The sequence below is a fragment of the Ascaphus truei genome, chromosome 12 (genome assembly GCF_040206685.1).
Source record: "Ascaphus truei isolate aAscTru1 chromosome 12, aAscTru1.hap1, whole genome shotgun sequence".
Classification (NCBI taxonomy): domain Eukaryota; kingdom Metazoa; phylum Chordata; class Amphibia; order Anura; family Ascaphidae; genus Ascaphus; species Ascaphus truei.
Window position 1 is genome coordinate 25,940,264 of NC_134494.1, and position 23,295 is coordinate 25,963,558.

At 44.9% G+C, this 23,295-nt stretch overlaps 1 protein-coding gene across 4 annotated transcripts in view; it reads right to left on the minus strand.

Moving 5' to 3' along the window:
- SBF2 (SET binding factor 2) overlaps positions 1 to 23,295 on the minus strand; it is a 344,966-nt gene that overhangs the window by 80,201 nt on the left and 241,470 nt on the right. For all 4 annotated transcript variants that reach the window (XM_075567087.1, XM_075567085.1, XM_075567084.1 and 1 more), the window contains exon 17: positions 8,579 to 8,647. In XM_075567087.1, the coding sequence (XP_075423202.1) occupies positions 8,579 to 8,647 (69 nt within the window). The remainder of the gene's footprint in view (positions 1 to 8,578; positions 8,648 to 23,295) is intronic.

A 23,295-nucleotide genomic window follows, 5' to 3' on the forward strand; every position in this document is an offset into this window, starting at 1 on the left:
TAAAGGCATAAAGTTGACAAACCTATTAATTATGAAAAACATGATAAAACTGTGTGTTTCTTAGGTGTACAGCAAATAAAAAAAAACACTTGTGAGCGCCTTCACACGTCTCAGACTGATCGGAAACCCTGCCTTTCCCCACTGCCTCTTAGCATACAGTGCTTCCACTGCAGCCATGGATTCTGGGTAATGAAATGCAAATGAGCACTCCGTGCGTCACATTTTGCTTCTTACTGTAGGTGAATGCTTTCACTTCATTGCATTGAGTATACATTTCAAGCAGCAATTCATGGTACAAGCACATTGTCCAAAGCATTGCGACACACCCGCCTCTAGACGTGGATAAGCCAACATTCAAACACGACACGGCTGTGAACGTACGCAAAAGTGCAGATTTGTCATTTACAACACTAGTTTGCTTCCATATCTTGGAGATACAGCTTATGATTAAGGCAATTGTTGGTTTTCCCCATCCAGAAGTAGATGTAGATTCACTAAGAGGATCACTTTGTTTCAAACGCAGCCCAATACAAGTTGCTTGGGAAAACAATTAAAGAATACACATCTATCTTTTTTTGTCCTGGCCTGCGGTGAACAATGAAACGTACTGTATTCCATATCAAACTAATAATTACTGGATAACTCCGTGAATCAAAGCACCACACAATTTCCTTCTTTCGTGCGTTTACGAAACCTCTCTCTTTTTTTTTTTTTTTGGCAGTTAACAATTTAAGCTCTTTCATCTGTTTATAAATAAATTCTCACACAAATCTTTTCTTCTCCATTCTCAAGAGGCAGCTTGGACTTCCCCCAACAATCAGTGCTGGCAAAAGCTGGGTTTTAATATTAAAAGCCAGGTTAGCATCGGGGTAATTTCCACTGTAACTCATTCAATGCCACAAGGTTTAGCAATGCATTTGAATGCAGCGTACTCCTACTGTATACTGAAGGGGCAAATGATAATTGTGCTTAAGGAACACATCAAGGCAATTAACATACTCCTATGTGAAGCACATCTAAGTAGGGATATAGTAAACACTTCTACTGTCTACATTTGTGTCTATTTTAGATGTTACGCTCCTAAGGGCCTATTGTACCAATGCATGTTCATGTTATAATATTATTCTTATTGGTTTTCACAGCTCTATCTTATTGTGCTGCTGGATATGCTGGCAGAGTAAAATTAGCAGTTAAGAACAATAAAATACCTGTATATTTTTGTTTTTAATCTATAAGGCATGTAGTATGGTAAGCGCGGCGCGTGCGTGTGGCACGTGTTGTGTGTTTACAGGCAAAGCTATGACGCGCGTGCCTAGGAGGCGTGGCCATGACATCACAATTGTAGGCCTCCCTGTGATTGGCACCCAGTGTCGCGTGGCATGGCAGCCGCTCGAAAATTCACATTTCTTTGTATTTCCACCAAGCTGCTGTGCCAACGTTGTCTGCCGTGTGCGCGTCTGCAGTGGATGCAGTGTCATAGGGAGACAGGTATCTTTCATTGCCGAGCGCCCGCGCTTAGTATAATAATCTGAACTGTCAGATCCCTTCACCGCAATGTTGGGTATAAAAAAACGTAATGTTTGGATATTCTAAAATGTAATATAAGTCTAGCAAAAAAAAAGTTGGGGAAGCCATTTAAAAAAAATACAGATGTTTCCGTTAGAATATACCGTGTAGTGCACCCAAACAGGTGGTAAAAGAGCGCAATAACTTTGGAACAGATCCACAGAAGGGGGGGTAAGTTTTAGCACATCTTTACTCCCATTCACATGACAGAAGCTGAGGAGTGCTAAAGCTTAGCATCCCTTGTGAGCCACCTACATATACAGTGTCATTCTAATTAAATATTGAAATGCACAATACTTTTCTCTACAATAACCAACAAGTCACTATGTTAGAATCTCTAAACTTTGTGAACATTTTAGAAAGCGGTCTGTGAGTAGGGTTACTAGCTAGGCACTTCTTTAACCCAGGCTGTGCTGAAAAGCTGTGTAATGTGACAGGCATAATCGTATAGGGCTCCGTGTTAAAATGGACATGAAGCAAAAGGTGACACTGTGCGCGCGCATTTGCATGTAATTTCCCAGAATCCCTGGCTGCGGTGGAAGCACTGCATGCTAAGACATAAGGAGGATAAGCAGGGTTGTGCACTTGTCTCAGACATGTGACTGTGCTCACACGTGGTATTTATATTTATGGTTCATAATGAACTGCAAAATCTGAAGCTAATGTTTTCTGTACACATCTAGTGCTACTGAGGGGAATTCACAGTAACGCTATGTGAGAACTGCCATGTGATATTGCTATTTAGAACTAAGCTTTAGTTCTAGTTTTCAGGATTCCTAAAAGTAATCATTCCAGTTCAAAGAGCATGAGCATATGACTGTATGGAGACAGCAGAGCTCGAATATTAATACAGAACATTAATAATAATTAATGAGTTTTATAAAGTTTAATTTCAAGATCTAAATAAATGTGGATTTTTCTTGGACTCGTTTAACCATTCCACTGCTGTCTGGACAGCAAAAATAGTAAAAGTAATCTGAAAAAAAAAAAAAAAAAAAAAAAGACGCAAACTTACATATAAGCATCAAAATAATTGACAACAATCCTAAAAGGAGATGAAAAAATCTATAATGCCAGCGGCTTAAAATGCTGTTAAACTGGGGAAGTGTTCATTCCCTTATGGCCTTCATCCAACGTGAGGATGTCTCACGTCCTTCCTCCGTGATTTCAAAGTACCAAGCTCAACATCCAATTTCAACATGCAAAGAAATACTGCACAGCTGCAGCGAGAAGTCATGCTACACACCGTCCGCAGAAAGTGAGACCGACGCAACCATCACCATTTTGCTTCTTCCTTGGGGTTAAAACAGCAGCCTGCACAATTTTTTAACTTTTCCCCCCATTGTGGATCGATTTTTGCCCTTTCTTTCCAAAGCTCCGTTCAGGAAATATAAGCGTTTTAAATATTAAACGGGTTAATACGAAGCTCTCCCCAGAGCCCAGTGCAGTATGAAGGTGACCACGGAAATCTCAGACACTACAGATTAACCAAATCATGATTATTAACACTAAAAAACAAAAGAGAATGACATGCTCGGGAGGGGAGCAAGACTTTATACATTATAGGCGTTTAACTCATAGGATTTGGGGGAGTGGGGGGTTGCTACTTTAGTATTAATGTCCTACAAAAAAAACATGGGTAAATAATTGATTTCTATTAATGAGTCGCTGGCAAGACAAGTGAAAGAATAAAGCTTCGAGTTAGGCTTGCCCAAGATCACAGGTGACAAGAATTCACTGTATTAGAAGCACTATGAAAGAAATCTTATTTTTAGTTGTCTGTATTAGTTTGTATTTGTACAAGACATGTTACCCAGTAGCTCCCATTGTATTGCTGCTCAGTTGAGGTGCAAAGTTTCTTGCTGAAATTCTAATTCCCAACACTAGGGGTTCTCAACTCCAGTCCTCAAGACCAACCAAACCCCCTCCGCCCTCCCAAGTCAGGTTTTCAGGATAGCCCTGCTTCAGCACAGGTGGCTCCATCAGTGTATGCTTCAGCACACCTGTACAGAAGCTGTGATATCCTGAAAACCTTACCTGTTGGGGTGTCTTGAGTACTGGAGTTGGGAACCTCTGCCTCACTGGCCGACGTGGTGTGAAACCTGTTTGAGATTAGTTACTGGGAGTGGTTCGGTTTGGGGTGTGTCTGGCTTGGTTATTAAAATCTGAACTTTGTATGTCATTTCTCTCCTGATTGATCCAGGCTATGGCAGTGATTACACTTCAGGAATTAACACATGTATGGAGTCATACTTTAAATGGCCACACTGTACATTTTGCATTAAAAGGTCAAAGGAGTGTGACCAGAATTGCTCATATGTATAACTTTATTTATATAGCGCCATCCATGTACATCGCGCTTTTGCAGCAGTAATACACGTGACATAATAGAAATAAACGCTTCATACATAAAAGTAGACATTAGGAAAAGGAGTCCCTGCCCTAAAGAGCTTAAAATCTAAGTTGTAAGAAGGGAAAATGTGCATAGAATAGGTGGGGTGTTATGGTAAGTTTGTCTATAAGGGTTCATGGTCAACATTTCAATAATGGTATTTTGGTCCTAGAGTTCAAAGCAGCAATCTCCCCAACCCCTAACTAACGCCACTTTTGGTTGTTAACATTTACTAAGTGGGGTATTGGTGTAGGGCTAACTTGGTAGACTGGGGTATTGGTAGAGTGGGGTATTGATGTAGGGCTAATTAAATAACTTCCCATATACAGTACACTAGAACAGGGGTGCTCAACGCCAGTCCTCAAGCCGCCCCAACAGGTCACGTTTTCAGCATACTCCCGCTTCAGCACAGGTGGCTCAATCAGAGGCTCAGTCTACTGATTGAGCCACCTGTGCTGAAGCTGGAATATCCTGAAAACCTTCCCTGTTGGGGGGGGGGGGGGGGTGGACGGGAGGTGGAAGGGGAGGAGAGAGGGGGTCTTGAGGACAGGAGTTAGGCACCCTTGCACGAGAAGGTTGAACACATCCATATGCAAGCTCATCAAACCTGGTGACAAATTCTTGCTCTCGTTAAAGATAAGCTTTCAGAACCACAACATTTGCTTCTTTGTTTGAGGACCATTTCTCCTTTGCTGCCGTCACATCACACAGTAAAATAATCAGCACGAGGCACTTTCGTGGCCTTGGAATATCTCGAATAATGTAATCTACGTGTACAAAATATGTGTCATCATGTAGCTCCCAACACAAGTTACCAAATAAAATTAATCGCACGCACGAGTTAAATGCCGGCTAATCTTTGTAGCTGCTGGTTTTGGTAATAGATGTTTTCTTGTTTTTAATTGTTTAGGATTCTGCAGACTAATTCTGAAGAGTATTAGCAACAGGAAAGACACAAACCTGACCTGGAGACCTGAGGTTTGACTACGTGACAGAATGCAGGGGATTAAATGCTCGCTCAAGTGAGTCATGTTTGCGCTGGGAGCAATCATTTATTTGAAACCAAGTTAGAAAATGAGCATCACAGCAATGTGGAGTGTTTTTAATAAAGTCTAGTGGGCGAGTGACATTGGTCATAGCCCCAAAAAAGAGGATTAGTATTTCCTGACAGTCAACTAGTGCAGGGGTGCACAAGCATTTCAGTCTGCGCCCCCCTGCCTGCTCTCCCCCCTTGCCAGCGCGCCCCACCTTACCTTGTCTCCCAAATGACGCCGTGGGGGTCACGTGACGCCACACTACCGTGGCAAATGACGCCGCGTTGCCGAAGACAAGGTAAGGGAAGTTGCAGAGGCCTCACGCTATCCCACGGCATGCGATCCCTCTGTAACCGCGGCACCCCCCTGGAAAATCTTGCGCCCCCCCTGAATTAGGGCACCACTTGAAATGAGTTATTATTCAGCATGCAGAAATAGTGAACATGTTGAAATGCTGCTTCACAATGAACATTGAGGGGGCTAAAGTAGCGATTGTTAATCTTGTTTGAGAGACATGCATCTCACACTCCTGGTGGCGTTACTCTCATGTTAGTAGTTACACATTTAGGCTAGCTTGCTTCTTTCACTTGATCATTTGCGTTTGTCTTTGAAACGCCAGATCTCAGGGCACGAACAGGGCCGCCTTAACCTATGGGCACGGTGGGCAGTTACCCTGGGGCCCCACGAGCTTAGGGGCCCCCAGTGGAGGGGAACCGGAACGACTAGCCCTACCTTCCCCCTCACTTCGCTCTGTGTCCTACTGCTGTGCAAGGAGCCACTCTGCGCAGGGCTCTCACCTCCACGGCGCCGACTCAGGGAGGGGGGTGGGGTCAGGGCGGTATGCCAAGCCCTGCTGCGCAAGCGCTCTGGAGGGGAACCCTGGAGTCACTCCATAAAGCCTGCTGCTGCTCCGTTCCTGAGACCGTCTACCTGGTGAGTGCGGCAGCGGGCCGGCATCCCCCTCCCCCCCGATCAGCGGGAGGTGCGCGCATAGCAGGGGATCACCGGAGCTCCAGGGAGATTGCGGCAGGCGACCCAGTCGCCGGAGGTTCTCGGCGGCTCCCATAGCAGGGCGCGCCATGTTGGACATGTCATGTATATTTGTATATGCACTGGTTGTATACTGCACTTAGGTACTTACTGGTTGTATACTGCACTTAGGAACATTTGTCTTGCACTGGTTCTCCTTGGTCTCTCTCCCCCCCTTCCTGGTCTTCCTTCCCCGCGGCCGCCTCAACATTTAAATCTCCCGCTAACTGCTTGCAATGTAAAACTGAGTCCCTGCTGGCGCTGAGCGCGCTCGCGCTCCAAGCATGCGCGCCGGTTGTCTCCTGCATCTGCGCGCGCGTGCACGGGAGCCCAGTGCACTGCTTTGCCCGGGGGCCTATAATGCTGTTATGATGGCTCTGGGCACGAAGCAGAATCCAAGCATGAAACTCTTGACCAACATGGACCAATTGGCTCTTCTAGGTCATTTAGATCTGTGACTTCTCTTTTTCCCCTCAACATTTCTTCATCTTCTGAAAACGTTTCTATAAAAATCTGTGCAGCCACAGATGCGGAGGATAAGCGAGTCACTTCCAAAAAGAGCACGATTCTCCCAGGCCTGATTGTATTACACTCGCTTCCCCTTTTTGCACACAAACGCAGTCACTGCTTAAAAGAGAAGACAATGCAAAAAGGGCAGCACGTGTTCTTTCTGGATCGCGCATCTTATTAATACACATGATGTTAGAACATATAACATCAGTGCCAGAAACAAGATGTTTCAGTCATCACCGGTTATATTCATGGAGCAGTAATAAGAGTGTGCGTGTGATTTTGAACTGATCTGCTGATCAGATCTGAAGGGTCTTGACATTATATGTTTAACAAAGTGGCCAAAGGACTACTAACTCATTGCAGGAAAGTGCTATAGCTGCGGACAGTCGTATGGTGAGCCAAGAAGTTCTGTGGTTGTCTTTGCCGAGATTCACTCGGCTCTATGTACTGTATACACAAAGTCGTGCGTATTAGTATTATCTTTGAAATTACCTGTTTGGGTAGGATAAATGCAATTGTTTTATATTTTTGACGTAATTACGCTGTGTTGTCAAATACAGAATAAGAAGTTCAATTACGAACGCCCAATATATCCATGACATGTGATGACCTTATTGAGAAATTACAGAGTCCACAGATGTGCACTTAAAGCCGAGGACCAAGCAATATCCTACATGTGTGTGTTTTTTTTGTTTAAATAAATCAGTTCTGTACTATGAGAAAATACTTGTAGCATTTTTTTTAAAACAACTCTGAATTACATTTTAAATGTATTATAATGTAACAAGCCTTTTTTTTATTTCTATAGCAACCCTTTAAAAAGTTACAGATACGGAGTCAATACAGCCATTTAGTGAATCCCTGAGCCGAATCTTCGCCGATAGATCACAGGATCACAGGAGAACGGACCAATCGGCAACTTAGCTAATTACTTATCATTGTGTGGATTGTATTGATGCACATATTACAGGGGGGGAGGGGGGAGCAGCAGCATGGATTGCTGCTTTAAAGGGGAAAAAATTAAATGCTAAATAAAACATCAAGAAACAAAACAAGGTCAATATTAGAAAAGTTGCCGGTCCCAGCCCGATTTATAATACTAAAAGTTAAAAAAAAGGACAGCAGACCAGCAATGAACTTCTTATGCAACAGGTGAAGTTGACCTTTCGAAACCTTGCGAAATTTCTGATTTGGGATCAAACTATTGGATGGAATAAATCAACCTTTTGCATAAGCAATCCCTTGTTGGCGAGCTGCTCTTTTTTGACTTGGCTTATTGAAATAAAAAGAGGAAAATAACACAGAAATATGTAACGTGCTAAAAGTAATGACTGTAATCACTTTCCAAATTGTGCTTTATTTTTTTATTTTTTTTTACTTGCAAAGAAAGACTTGTGTGGTAGAGTACTATGTACTTAGATTGTAAGCTCTTCGGGGCAGGGACTCCTTTTCCTATTGTTTTATGCCTGAAGCGCTTATTCCCACGATGTGTTATAATATTATGTCACGTGTATTACTTCTGTAAGGCGCTATGTACCTGGATGGCGCTATATAAATAAAGATACAGATACATAATATGGGGCTTAATCTGTATCCGCTGAAGCAGCTATTCGGGCAGTTTTAGACCAAGATTCCCCATATCCCGCTTAGGCCAATATAGACTACTTCAGCAGAAGCAGATCTAAGGCTGAGCTTATAGTCAGCGTGATTGTGCTAGCGCGCGTGACAAGCACAAATTGCTTAATGTCTACGTGGCCACCCCTACAACGCTCGTGCACGATGGAGCGCGATGGCGTGACCGCGTTTTGAAGAGACAAAAAAAAGTGGTCTTTCTAGCGCGGCCGCATGACGTCCGCGTCACGTGAGCCGTTCAGCCAATGAGGGCAAATCGGCTTCGCGACGCCTCCACCACGCCTCCCCAATCTCCTGCAGCCATGTTCACAGATCGCCGGGGCTGCAGGCGTGCGCGAGGCTATCCGTCGCGCAGGCACTATAATCTTAGCCTAAGCATTGCTTGGCTGTAATATGAAGACAAATAACTTACCCGACAAAATGCAGAAGCCAGTGGCAGTAGCTGAGCAGCAATGCTGTATTCTTCAGAACTGGAACAATCCTTTAAAAATAAAGACAAACAGAAGCGCTATTAGATTAATTAGATTAGATTCAGATTGCTCAACTGTGTTATCTGAAACCCTTCATTGTTGGAGAGTTCAGCAGTGCAGGTCCATCCACATTGATATGGATAATTTTCCTATTTAAAATCCCTATTTCTAAAACATTTGACACTTTTTTTTAACACAATTATGGGGAAACACTTTTATAAACAAAATATAACAATGTCACACACGTAGCTAATGTAAAATCTGCAGGCTTGAGAATGGCCGCTGCAAACTTTCCACCTGATCTCTGCCTAACTCCAGAAAGCAGGTGCTCTGAAAGGCTACTATTGGCAAAAGATAGTGAGGAGTTCTGCGGATGGGACCCACAATCTAAGCAAACACAGAGGTATCAAGTCAAAAGTTTTACTTAAGACTCCATTGTTATAATTAACTTATTTGGTCAAACATTCTATTAAAAACATTATTGCGGCAGCTTGCAATACCGCTTTGATTAGTGCTTATGTTTGAAGGCTACTAAGAGTAAATAAAAATACCACTTGTTGGTGCATTTGCATGTCTCAGACAGGTCTGCAACCCTGTCTTTCCCCTTTATCGCTTAGCAAACAGTGCTTCCTCTGCAGCCAGGGATTCTGGGTAATGACATGCAAATGAGGACTCACAATGTGTCACTATTTACTTCTTATCCAGTTGAACATGGCTACTAAGAGATACATAGGTGAAAGATTAAAGGGGCAAAATGTAAATAGATGTCCTTATGGGCACTGTCCATTTTCAAGGGGCCCTTGAACAAAACAGTTATGCTAGCTGTGCTATTAATGTAAGTCATTCAAACCAACCTGTCTCCTATTACAGTACTTTCTGCATTGTAAATGCACATGTATTCGCCATCAATGGAATATATTCAAGAGTATGGGCGCTAATGACGTTTCACCTCCGCTGGCAAATCAGCTACACACATCTTCCATCACCAAAATATTAAGCATCAGTAGCATATGTCTCCAATATTTGAAAGGCAGGGGATTTTAAACGCAGAAAACATATTTTTTCAAGAATTTCATGTCCCATGTTGAAACAATTACTCAACTTGAAGCGCACACATAAAAATTCTTATTATTTCAATGTTTCAATTTTATTTTCCTACATGCTTAATTTCACATGCGGCATAATGATTTATTAAACCCCTTGATTTCTTTTAATTCTCTCCATACATCAATTAATCATTCTAGTGTCACAATAACCGAACATGCGCTTTTCCATGCGAATTTTCTCTAACCATTTTAACAAAATGATGTCAACTGTATAAGAACTTCCAATAGTACGCCAACCGTAGAAGTGCAAAGGATTCTGGGAATCCTGTGATGCAGAAATGTCTGGACTCTTTCAGCCCCCAGTTAACTCATTGAATGCAAGTTGTACCCGCAAAGGAATGCTGTGTTTAGCAAATCATTAGGTTTCCGTCAACAGACCAAGAATATGAAGATAACTTCACACTACCCTTTATTTACATGGGAGAAGGAGCGGCTCAGTGAGTAAAGACACTGACTGGAATTGAGAGTTTGATTGGTTCAATTCCCGGTGTCGGCTCCTTGTGACCTTGGGCAAGGCAGGCACCAAAAACATTGATTGGAAGCTCCATGGGGCAGGGCCCTGTGCCTGCAAAATGTCTCTGAAAAGCACTGCGTAAAACTAGCAGCGCTATACAAGAACATACTAGTATTATTTAGAAATTAGTTTTCCTTTGGAAAACTTTCTGTCACAGCCATCATGGCCGCACTGAATAAGAGGGGAGATGCATTATGGCCGCACTGCAGTTTATGCATTCTCCAAACAGTACTGAAGTATAAAAAAAAAAAAAAGTGCCATTCCCATATAGTTTGTGTCGGCAAATATCGCTTTCCTCTAGCCTCCTTAAAAAAACATGTATTGTTTGAACAGAAACTAATCTGATGTAATAATAATAGCATATAGCGCTGCTAGTTTTACGTAGCACTTTACAGAGACATTTTGCAGGCACAGGTCCCTGCCCCGTAGAGCTTACAATCTATGTTTTTGGTGCCTGAGGCACAGGGAGATAAAGTGACTTGCCCAAGGTCACAAGGAGCCGACACTGGGAATAGAACCACGTTCCCCTTCTTCTCAGTGCCAGTCAGTGTCTTTACTCACTGAGCCGCTCCTTCTCCCACATATTGTGCAGTGGCAGCCGCCTTTATCCTCCTGCGGCCGCCACCGCAGGATTTTTAAAAACGTGGCGGCGCGCGGCTTTCCTTCTTCAGGTTTCCCGCGCCGCGGGCGCTTTCAATGATAAGCGCCATTAGCGCTTATCTGATGATGCGGCCGCCGCGCGGGGAAACTCCAATAAAATCGGAGAAACTCCCCGCATTTAGCCGAGTAAGTAGGAGAATAAAGGCGGCTGCAACAGTACTTCAGGTTACAAGACAACTGTCCTCCACTGGACTTTTATCCAATGCAATTAATACACAGGTTCCCTAAAGTTTGATATTTCCACAGCTGTACTTTTTACAATGAAACTACTTTTTTTTTTTTTTATATTATAACGAAATCTAGATACAGTATGCAGAGTACAAACATATGAAATGATGATTCGGAAGAAGAATACATTCAACAAACGATAGGAAATGGGAAAGGGGAAAGAAAGGACTGGTTAAACTAGGGGAGCGCAATCTTTTCCCCCTGCGCCTCCCTGTCAGCCGTCCACCTCTCCCCCCCCCCCTTACTTAGCTTCGGCGTTCTGGGCGTCATGACAGCGCATTGCCATGGCGAGGCCGTCTGAGCCAAGGTAAGTGAAGTTTACAGGGGCCTTCGCCACTTCCCCGGGATTTAAGTGCCTTCGGGAAGCGCGCGGGACGTCTGTAAACCCCGCGTCCCCCGCAGAGCATCTCACGCCCCCCAGTTTGCGCACCCATAGGTTAAACCATTGATTCAATATTTCACACGTTAAAAATGTGGTGTAATGATACACTGTCTGATTGTGAGGACGTGGGAAATAATGCCACCTTGATCAGCCTAATGAAGGCGATACATATTTCCACGTTTGTGTTGCTTAAATGTTCGCTCCATCACAATAGTAGCATGAGACAATAAGGGACTTGTGCTGTAGTTACAGGTGCAACTGGCGGTTCTGTTCTGCTTGCCTTGCGAGTTCTGCCCGGCATTCTCTCCGTAGACGCAAGACTCCAGCGACCAGACTACGGCCAGGGCCATGGTCAAAAAGATCGTGCTGACCCATGCCACTTACCCCCATCATCTTTAGTTAGTGTGGCTTTAGATGGTGCTTCCGCACACTTCCGCAGGCGTGTGGAATTGCAGGAGACAGGAGAATTAAATTATTGCCGCTGAGGGAAGCGGAGGGCCCGTCACGTGACTGCCATAATCCAATGGCAGTCCGTGATGTCGGCGCCGTGATGCGCTAGCCCCGCCTCACCTCCCGGCCCGGCTCCCACACGGCTACACAAGCGCGCACGCTGACACAAAAAAGCTCCTGCTTGAGCAGGAGAGCATGAGCGTCAGCGCTGCTCAGCGCTCTTCTTTTCACCATGTCCGAGGCCTAATGCCCTATGGGAACAACACAGCGGGAGTCCCTGCGGTTTAATGGGTCTCGCGCTGTGAGAGTCCTACCGGGTTCCATCTGTCTGTAAGAGACGTGCAGCACGAGATAGACTGAATCAGTCACTATCTGCGTGCCTCTAAAAGGAGATCGCGGGGCTTTTATTTTCATAACATTATTGTAACAGGGGGTCTACGGAGCTGAAGCACATTGATTTCAGTTACGGCCACCTCCTGCTTCCCAAGTTACAGGCCCACTCCCGTATGGGGTGCCGGTATCCCTGCGGCCATGTCTAAATTCCCCCGCATCACGGCCCACGTGATCGGGAGAGTTAAACAAAGCAGAGGGATGATGGGGCCTTCCTGGTAAAACATTATTTTATAAAGAAATAAAATGCTGCACATAGCTGATTGCACATTGAATGTTTAAGTATAAGGAAGATACAAAATACCTACCCATAGGGCTGTTCTACACGAAGACCTTACAAAGAATTGCACCTAGGCGTTTTGGCACAAATATTGTTAGAATGCCCCAAATTGTCAGGATTTTAAGGAATATTTGCCGGTTAGATTTGCCGGTTCCTTAGATTTTCTACTAATTTATCACCAGTAAGTTTTTAATTAAAGCACCCACAGTGTTTCTTCCCCTATACTGTATATATATATGGTTGCCTGTTATAGCCATGTACAACGGTCCTTGCATGTAGTGTCAGTATTTTATAGGAAGGGTCATGTCACTTTCCATGTCTGATAGTTACAATACATGATGCTGATAATGAGAAAAATGACATCCCCCCCTCCCCCTGTCTCAGCACATCTGACTTATCTTAACTTGAAATGCCATGCGTGTTTGTGAAAACTGTCATGAGGCCCATGGCAATAAAATTCAGCATACTCTGTCTGTAATCGTCTCACAAGGAAATGGTTGGGATGCCAAGATACCTTTTCACTTTTATTTCACAGCAGGACTTCATTCGCAGCAAATCTGTCCGAGCCTTAAACTACACCAGCTGTGATACCAACTCGCACACACTAATAATCTGTGTTTTTCACCGTTTTTTTTTCTTTTCTTTACTAATTAAAGGTGTGGGGTGCAACAGGATACAAAACACGAACGAGGGGAAGGCAAATTCCATTAACTACTTAACAGGGAGACGAGGCTCTTTGTTTTATGAGCTATGAGCCTATATATATGGGGGGGATACAGTGATGGCAAAACATCTATAAAAAATTCATGGCAAAACCTGTGACCAGGCAAGCTACTTAAATGATGTGTCAACAGGGAAAATCATTTGTTTGTCTGCAGGACCAAGACAGCTGCTGCTGGATTCAAGACATTGCCAGTAATGACCTATTAGGACAGCAGGCAAAAGGGTCAGCAGCAACTGCAATGTTAAAGGTCCTTTCTATGATAAAGTTACTCTCTAGTTCAACAGTATGTAAGAACTAGCTCCACTTAACAGGGTATATAATAAAGACGCCCTGCATAATACAGTAACAAGATTTGATTGGCTAAATGTGTTTTATGTTGGCAATATGTTTGAATATGTTGAAGAGCTTTCATATTTAGCCACTTTTTTTAACCCACCATAACTTATTTAAGGTGTGGTTGAAACCTATCCCAGCTTCAGATTGCAAAGCCAATATAACCAGCCTCACACCGAAGAGACCCAAAAGGTCGAAACAACTGTCTGTGAGTAGGGTTTACTGGCCCTGCACTTCTTTACCCCAAGCTGTGTAATACAGCGGGCATAAACTTATAGGGCTCCATGTTAAAATGGACATGAAGCAAAAGGTGACACACACAGTGTGTGGGGGGGGGGGGAGGGACACAGTGTGTGTATGTGTGTGTGGTGGGAAGGACGACAGTGTGTGGGGGGGGGCAGTGTTTGTGTGTGGGGGGACGACAGTGTGTGGGGGACCGTGTGTGGGGGACCGTGTGTGTGTGTGTGTGTGTGTGTGTGTGTGTGTGTGTGTGTGTGTGTGTGTGTGTGTGTGTGTGTGTGTGTGTGTGTGTGTGTGTGTGTGTGTGTGTGTGTGTGTGTAGAACACTGTAGGGGGGGGGGGGGGAACAGAGCTGCGCAGGGGGGGGGGACACAAACAGAGAGGGGGGAGTGGAGAAACAGACAGGGGGAGTGGGAAATTGTACTCCCGGGCAACGCCGGGTCTCTATAAATCCAATCGTCGTCTGTTTTAATGTAGGGAACAATTTAGTTAGTCTGAGACACCCTTAGGTGACAAGTAATCTTGGATGATGAACAATGCAGCAGTAGCAAATTAAATGGGTGTATGTACCAAACTGGGAATGAACCTTGCTTGCATTCAATTAAAAGGTATGTGATAGCTGTTCCCCCTCTTCCCTTTTATGTACCCTCCCCCCCCCCCGATCAACCATCCAATAAATGTCATATAACTGTGTATCTCTGCTTTTATACAGAATAAAAAATTAAGTTTAAAAAAAAAGGCACTACAGACTAATAAACGGATTCCAGACCGAAATATATCTGTCTCCCATTAGGTGCAGGCAAGAACCACTAGCAGTTACAAAGAAAGAAATTTCTAGTATGGAGACAGGAATCGTGCTTTTCCACAACATATTTTGTATTTTATGTAACACGGTAGCTGACTTCCTAAGCTCCTTATTTAAACAGAAACCTTCTCAAATCGCTGTGCTCTGTGGCAGTCCCGCAATGTTTGAGATGTCACTTTCTCCCTGTGTCTCCCCATCAGACAAATATAATTGGATAATCATGCTACTCTTCTCCCTTCTGGAAGCTGCAATAAAAAGAAATAAATAGACGTTTCATGCCCCACCCCGTTTTTAATGCTCAGAGCCAGACGGACTTATATTAACACTTTAGCTGCCAGGGGGCTAGCACCACATTACACCTCTCTTGAGCATGGCCTAATATCCATTAACAAATTGTACTTCTTTCCCTTCACAATTACGGTCTAACCCCCGGGGCTTAAGACAAAGGAATTTGAAATAGTAGACTAAAGACCCTATTGCCAGGGCTGCATGATCTTTGACAAGACACTTTCTTTCAGTAATTTGAAAATTAAAAATGGACTGAAATTGTAATGTAAAATGGATTGTGAAGTAGTCACACTATATAACACAATATTTTAAAACTAAGCTGATCAGTACAGAAAATCCAATACATAAATTCACTTTTTTAAAACTCCATGAAGAATCAATAAAAATCATAATTTAGTGCAACACATGGAGCTTGTTATGAGCACTGCATGGCCACGCACAGAGAGATGGCGTTTAATCTTATATGCAATATAAAACAGAATGTTAAGCATAATTGCTCATTGGAACATCCTACAAGTTTTTTAAGTCATAAGCCAGTGTTAATGTTTAATTCTTCCCAAAATAGCAGCGTGGAAAACATCTGTCTGCACATACGGTATAAGCAATATTTAGTTATGTTAATTTATTTCCAAATACTGTAGTTGCATTTGATAGGGGTGGCCATCATTTCTTCTAATAATCTTAGGAAATTAGCAGTAAGAGGTGTTTATGGCATAAAAATATCAGTCTCTGAGGATACATTGGGGTTCTGCCAGAGCTGCAAGAAGAAGTCTCACAATGAGAGCCTAACCTTTGAAATCCCCTGCTGATATCTTGCCTCATATACCCCTGCTTGCTGGACTGGGGAGGGAAGGAGCTCTAAACGGGAGCACTCGAAGGGGAACCCCCGCATGACACCCTGCCTGCCAGCAATTGTTTGCGCCCCGATCCTGGAATCGACTTGGATGGGTTAACCACATGTACCCCACAGAAACCTTTCCACATCTGTGCTTACACAGGGCCGTGTAACTATTACATGGTTATTGCCATATTATATTATTTCATTCTCATCCCCAATCTGACCACCTATCTGGGAAGATCAGGTTTCCACCTACAAGATACCCCTACGCACTTCTGCTCACACAGGGCCGTGTGAGTATTTTATTATCGCCATTTCACCCCACGTTCACCTTAGAGGTTATTGACCCTTTGTGTAAATTTTATACCTTGTATATTGTCGTCGTTGGTGTGTTATGCACTAATCCCTTGCTCCCCCTATTCTCTCCCATTCCATAAAAATATCTATAGTTTGATTTGCAAATGCTCCTTGCGGGGGCTTTACTTGCCCCCAACCACAGCCCCGTGTCCCGCAGCCCGTGTCCCGCAGCCTATTGGTGCAGGTCGTATCCTCGCGCTGCTCCCTCAGCTGCTTAATGACTGCGCTGCTCCCAGTGTTAGAGCAGTTGGCCAGTCTCTGTCACCGCACCAAGCAGTTGGGGGGAGACGTTCCTTCCCGCGGCTGCAACGTTCCTGCTGTGCACCAGAGAGGTAAAATGTGGCCCTTGGTGCAGCCCTTGACATATACCAAGTTGCCCACCACTGTCCTAAATGTTCCCAAAAGCTCTTCAAATGTAATACTCTAAGCTCCACCGAGCAAGACAAAGCTTATAGAAAACGAAAGATTGGCGCCCGAAAAGGAAAATCTGGAAGTCATCAAGTTGCCTGTCTGAATCGAATGCATCTGCCAAGTGGACAGATGCCAGCCTGGGCGGTATTCAATATCAGTAGCTCCCAATATTTCCCAGCACGCAGATACAAGGTATTTTACGCTTGTTCATTTGCCATCCCCTGTTCTGTAAGCTCCTTTCAGTTGCTGTATGGTATCATGGCTCCAACAATCTGCAGTTTTATGACTCAACCAATGTCAAAGGCCATTTGAATGCCGACTCCACCATCAAAAGAATAGATTTACATGTATTCCAATGTAGAATACATTTCTTAATTTGTGTGCTGAAAGGTGGGCCACAGTTTACTTCTTGACTTTCAAAGACTTCATAGAACACACTTTTAATATGAGCCATTAAACCTTTTAAACACGTTAAAACAATGTCACTGTGTCCTAAGCAATGTGGAGAGCCGGCGGACCTGCTACACAAGCTGTGGTCGTGCCCTCGAATAGCCCCTTTGTGGGAGCAGATTAGGATTTGGCTTCAGAGGATTTTGGACCTCGATATTCAGTTGGACCCCTGGCTCTTCTTGCTAAACAAACCAGCGCAGGAACTAGCTAGAGCGGAAAATAAATTAGTTGCGCATTTTGCAACAGCCACGAGATGCCAGTTCGCAGCATTGTGGAAGCAAAACACAATTCCATCTATTGATACGATTTGGAACAAAATTTGGTTTGTCCGCCAGATGGAGAAGTTGACGAGTTTTGTCAACGACACTGGCTCAAATTTTCAAAAGGTCTGGCTTGCCATGGCTGACAGGCGAACATACAGGGGGTGAGCAATGCCACTGTTTGGCTCCGATAGGTTTAAGTGCGTTCTCCTTTGATGGTCAGCAGAGGATTTAGGAATCGGACGGAATGCCTCGTCCAAAACTCAAGCAGTGATAGGTACTGTAATTGGTCACCCCACAGGGTTAGAGAATAGGCCATCAAATTTAGGGATGCGCTGAGGAACGACCGGTCGGAAGCTGGTAAAAAGCAGAGTCCTTAAAGGGACCAAGATCTAAATTCAGCAGCTCATCTCCTCCCCCCCTCCCCTCATCTCCCCTCCTCCCCGCCCGTGGTATTGTTTTGTGTGTTTTGTGTGCCATGAGGCATGGCGTTGGCACTTATGTTAAGAGAACACAGGAGTCAAAATGTATAACTGTCTGTTATGCCTTATGGAAAATCCCAATAAAATTTGAGGTTACAAAAAAACAATGTCACTTAAGTCAACTATAAAATAAAAGAATAGGCTTAGATGGAGCACAGCTCCGGACATCCTGCTGTAGAAATCCAGGAAAAAGAAAACCAGGCCACTCCAAAATTGATGCAAAAAAGGTTATTTAATACTAGCTGAACATACCACGTCCGCCAACTATAAAATAAGCCCACATAAAAATAACTACAGGCACCGGTTAAGTGGCTAGATTTTTTAGACCAGATGCGCCATATTTTGCAATCTGTATCAGCAACAATACAGTATTTTACATTTTAGGTTTACCACAAAAATACATTTACAGTAGATAGAACCATTTTTCAGGAAGGCAAAAACAAATGTATTGCTTTCTGCGTAACACCCGAAAAAGGCCTTTCTAATGCAGCCAGGAAGCGGAATGGGACATGTAGTCACGGACAGTTCACCGTGACCACAGGATCGCCGGCGTTTGGCCGCAGAGGGACCCTCCGGCACTGCCGATTTGCCGCTGGAGCCCCTGTCGGTTCTGAGGTAAGATTTACTAGTGGCTAGGGCAGGGGGTTAATTTAAGGGGTTTTAGTGGTTAGGGTCAAGGATTCATTTAAGAGGTTTTAGGTTAAGGGTATAGGGTAGGCGGTTTTAGGGTAAGGATTAAACATAGGGACTTACCATAGCGGCAAAGCAGCCGGCGGTGACACGTCCCGGTGGCGGGGTGAGTCGTGGCAAAGCGCCGGTGGTCATTTGGTCGTGGCGGAACGGCGGTAACCAAATGTCCTCAACCGGCCAGGAAGAATCCCTGCACTCAACAGGTGATACTCCAAGACTTATGTCTTTTACACAAGACTGAGGTTCAACCCCAAGATTAATGACAATGTCCTAGCACACAATCACACACCTCCTGTCTACTTTTTTTAATGAAATACGTCACAATAAAATAATGAAATTTGGAGTTTAAGTAAACCTTAAAACTACAAACCTTTCAAGAAATATGATTACCTGTACAGATGCAGCGGCCGTTATTCGAACAAATCACGGCGCAGTTTTCGTGTGCGCTGCTGTATTCCACGCTGCATTAACGCCACCAATCGCCCCAGGCACACGTGTTTATCACGGTTGCTGTGTTTGAATTTCATGGATTGTATGCAATTAAATGAATGAATTGTAATGTGTCTACTGTGACAATTTCAGGTGTTTAAAAGCCAGAACACTAAAATGCCATTTTCTGCACTCGCCTGCACTTGTGTCTTAAGGCGGTATGGTTGGAAGAAATCCTGCACCATGACATGGGTATTCCGAGGTATACACCGCGTGATTTGTTTCAAGAACGGTTGCTCCATCTGTATGTCTGTGCATCCTAAGGTGCATTAAAACTAAATGAAGGGGAACTGCAGGGGATTGAAATGTTAATTCAAGGCAGACTACAACTAATTCTGGATAACAATGTACAGTTGCGACACTATCCAAATATAAAACAAAACTCCCTTTCATAGTTATGACATACAGTACTTAATCATTTTGAAAAAAGCCATATTTTCTGCACACTTAAAAAAAAATTTTAAACTACTTTTGTCTTCATTGATACGTACCCTTTTAAAAAGGCGATTGTAATGTACCCCCTGTCCCATCTTTATGTATCACCTTTATTTTTGCTAAATAAATTGTGTTAAGATAAAGCGGTCGCATACAAAATGATCAGATAATTATTTGTATTTTAAGTCAAACGATGACTAGTTTTAGATATGTGCATACAATGGTCAGATATCCCTTCCTGAGAATTTGCCACCACTCAAAACATGCTACAAACGCCCACACATCAAGTCAGGAGAACGGGCTGCGGGGCCTCTTCTTGCCAGAGAAACCAAAATCAAATGTTTAAAACAAATTATTGAACAGTCACAACACTGCCTATTTTCTTCTTTTTGGGAGGTAGAGTGGGAAAGGTGTGGGGGTAGGGACGGAGAGAGGAAGGTGTGGGGGTAGGGAGGGAGAGGGGAAGGTCTGGGGGGTAGGCAGTGGGAGGTGAGGAGGTAGGGAGGGGGTATTGAGGAGTGAAGGATTAGGGAGGTTTGGGGGTAGGGAGGGAGAGGGGATAGGCAGGGGGAGGTGAGAAGGTATTGAGGAGTGAGGGATTAGGGAGGTGTGGGGGTAGGGAGGGGGAGGTGTGGGGTAGGGAGGGAGAGGGGGAAGGTGTGGGGGTAGGGAGGGAGAGGGGATAGGCAGGGGAGGTGAGTAGGTAGTATTGAGGAGTGAGGGATTAGGGAGGTGTGGAGGGGGAGATGTGGGGGTAGGGACAGGGAGGTGTGGGGGTAGGGACGGGGAGGTGTGGGGGTAGGGACGGGGAGTTGTGGGGTTAGGGAAGGGGAGGTGTGGGGTTAGGGAGGGGAGGTGTGGGGTTAGGGAGGGGAGGTGTGGGGTTAGGGAAGGGGAGGTGTGGGGGTAGGGACAGGGAGGCATGGAGGTAGAGACGGGGAGGCGTGGGGTTAGGGAGGGGAGGTGTGGGGTTAGGGGAGGGGAGGTGTGGGGTTAGGGAAGGGGAGGTGTGGGGGTACGGAGAGGGAGGTGTGGGAGTAGGGAAGGGGAGGTGTGGGGGTAGGAAGGGGAAGGTGTGGGGGCAGGAAGGGGAAGGTGTGGGGGCAGGAAGGGGAAGGTGTGGGGGCAGGGAGAGGAAGGTGTGGGGGCAGGGAGAGGAAGGTGTGGGGGCAGGGAGGGGAAGGTGTGGGGGCAGGGAGGGGAAGGTGTGGGGGCAAGGAGGGGGTGGTGTGGGGGCAGGGAGGGGGTGGTGTGGGGGCAGGGAGGGGGTGGTGTGGGGGCAGGGAGGGGGTGGTGTGGGGGCAGGGAGGGGGTGGTGTGGGGGCAGGGAGGGGGAGGTGTGGGGGAAGGGTAGGGGTTGCTTTAATTTGACATTATTCAATTTTTATAATGACACCAACACGTGGTATGCTATTCAATTCCTTTTAACATCAGGTCAAATAGTCTTAGTGATGTTATAACAGAGGAAGCAAAAAGGGGCTGAAGGTATGTAAACAAATAGAAATGAGTTAGCATTTATGTTTTATATTAAAGCAACAGTACTCAAAGCAAAGACCCAATTACAGGCTGATCTCTAGCTAAGGGTCCGATTCAATAAACTCCCAAAAAGCAGATTTGGCACTGCAAAAAAGGTCAAACTTCTTCCCTATCCCTAATTTTTTTTGGAGTTGGGAACCTCTGCCCTATCACACTTCACGTGCTCTGTCTGCCGAAGACTGATATTGTATGGGAGAGTACGGCCCTTAGATCAGATTGTTTGCTTTACCAGGTGTTTGCGGCCTTCACTGATGTCGTTAAACGTTGAGGAACACGTCTTGTAGATGATGTAACGCAGGGTGCGCAAACTGGAGTGCGCAAGATTTTCCGGGGGGCGGGGTGGGGGGAGGGTTACAGAGGCCCCGCGCTCTTCCCCAAGGCATTTAAATTAAATGTCGGTTGATCGCGTGAGGCCTCTGCAACCTCCCTTACATTGGCAATGCGGTGGGGGTCACGTGACGGCATGTTGCCATGGCTACGTGACCGCGCTGTGTCATTTGACACCGGTGACAAGGTAAGGAGGGGGGCGCGAGCAGGGGGGCGCAGACTGAAAAGTTTGTGCACCGCTGACGTAACGTAACAAGAAGTTCCCCAATGTCATCAGTAAAGTGTCAAAGCACGTGATAAAGCAAGCAAGCCAATTGGTTACTTTATCACATGACCTCATGATACTGTATGTGACGGCGACCGGACCTATATAAAGAGCCGTTCTCTGCCATATCACCACAAGAGTTGGCGGAGAGAGGACATGTGAGGAAAGGCATCAGATATTTGAAAGAATTAAAGATAATGAAAAATAAGAAAATTTTTTAGGACAATTTTCAAGCAACAGGGGAAAGTTATGTTGCCGAGGGTTTAATGTTCTTTTTTTATTTTGTGCGTGTGTATGTATGTTTTTATCAGTTCAGGCCACCCTGTTTAGGTTTTGCCATATAGATTTACGAATTCATCGCCGCCTTTAACTAGGTGAAAATAAAATATTGCGATCAAGAGGGTTATAATTAGAAATTTCGTGAAAATTACTAGTTTGCATCCGGGTGAAGACTGCTCTCAATAATTACATGGAACTCGTTTGGATACTTCTTTGCCCTTTATCAAATCGGACGAAGAGGGCTTTGACACCTTCAAAAAAAATTTTGCTAAAAAAAAACCCCCCAGCTGAAACGCACTCTTCGAAATTGATTGAACAGGACCCTAAATGGTTGTCAAGACGTCAGATTCTTTCCTTGCTTCTTTCCGGGCAAGACTCGTACACTAAATTCAGAACAATGTTGTCCATCGAATATCGTGCAAACCATTTGGGCAGTCATGTGTGCGGTGTCTCGGCCAATTTTAAATCCCACTCATTTGTCACAGAATGAAGAAAGTTCACTGCCAGTACCCATAAGCTGCCACTTCTTTCACCTTTCACATCCTGGAATGCAATCCTATTAAGGGTAGAAGCATTTCATTCTTGGCAATTAAAAATAAAAAAAGGGGGGGGCTTACATTTAAAAATAGATTAAAAAGAGAAGTTGATCGATGTGCCAAATATTCAATTTTTTGCGTAGAAAGGGCCTGTGAACCCCAAGTTTCAACCTCATTTTTATTTTTAAAGTGTGCTTGTTTCATATTTACCAAGTGATTTTCTCGCTACCCTAATATTTTCAGTGGAAGAGCATCACTTATTTATTGGCAGACTTACACTACCGACACAGTTTATTGCACTGCGGCCAGTTCCGCAAGCCGGGAGATTTCCCGGCTTGCTAGTGGCCGCCCCTCGGCGTGCCGCGCGTCACCGACGCGCGGTCACGCGTCATCGGGAGCCTGCGCCCCTGCACGCGCGTCCAGGGCTCCCCGAGGGAGCCCTGGTGTCCCGCGATGTGGGGGACGGCGGCAGGGGGTTCCGGGGGACCCGGCGGACCCGGCAGCAGGAGGGAGAGCGCCCCGATCGGAGGGCGCTCTTCCGCTGCTTCGGCGCGCGCCCGGCACCCTCCGGCGCGCGCCAGTTTACTGCTGCGGCCGAGAACGGGCAAATGCTCGAATAAACTCGGCCGCAGCAGTACTGAAAGAAGCAAACTTTCCCCTCCCAAATCACCACATATTTGTTCCCAACATTTACCATCAACCCTCTCCCATCCCTCCCGATGGAGAAATATTGAGCACAGTATTTATGTATGTTTGATGCTCGGCATAAAATAAAGGGAACACTATCTCAAAGTAGTCAGTCATTTTTACTTATGTCAGGACATCAGAGATTAATATTTCTTTAACCAGAGAACTGCAGAAGGTAAGTGTAAGGTCCGGGGGAACACCTCTCTCTAAGGGGGGT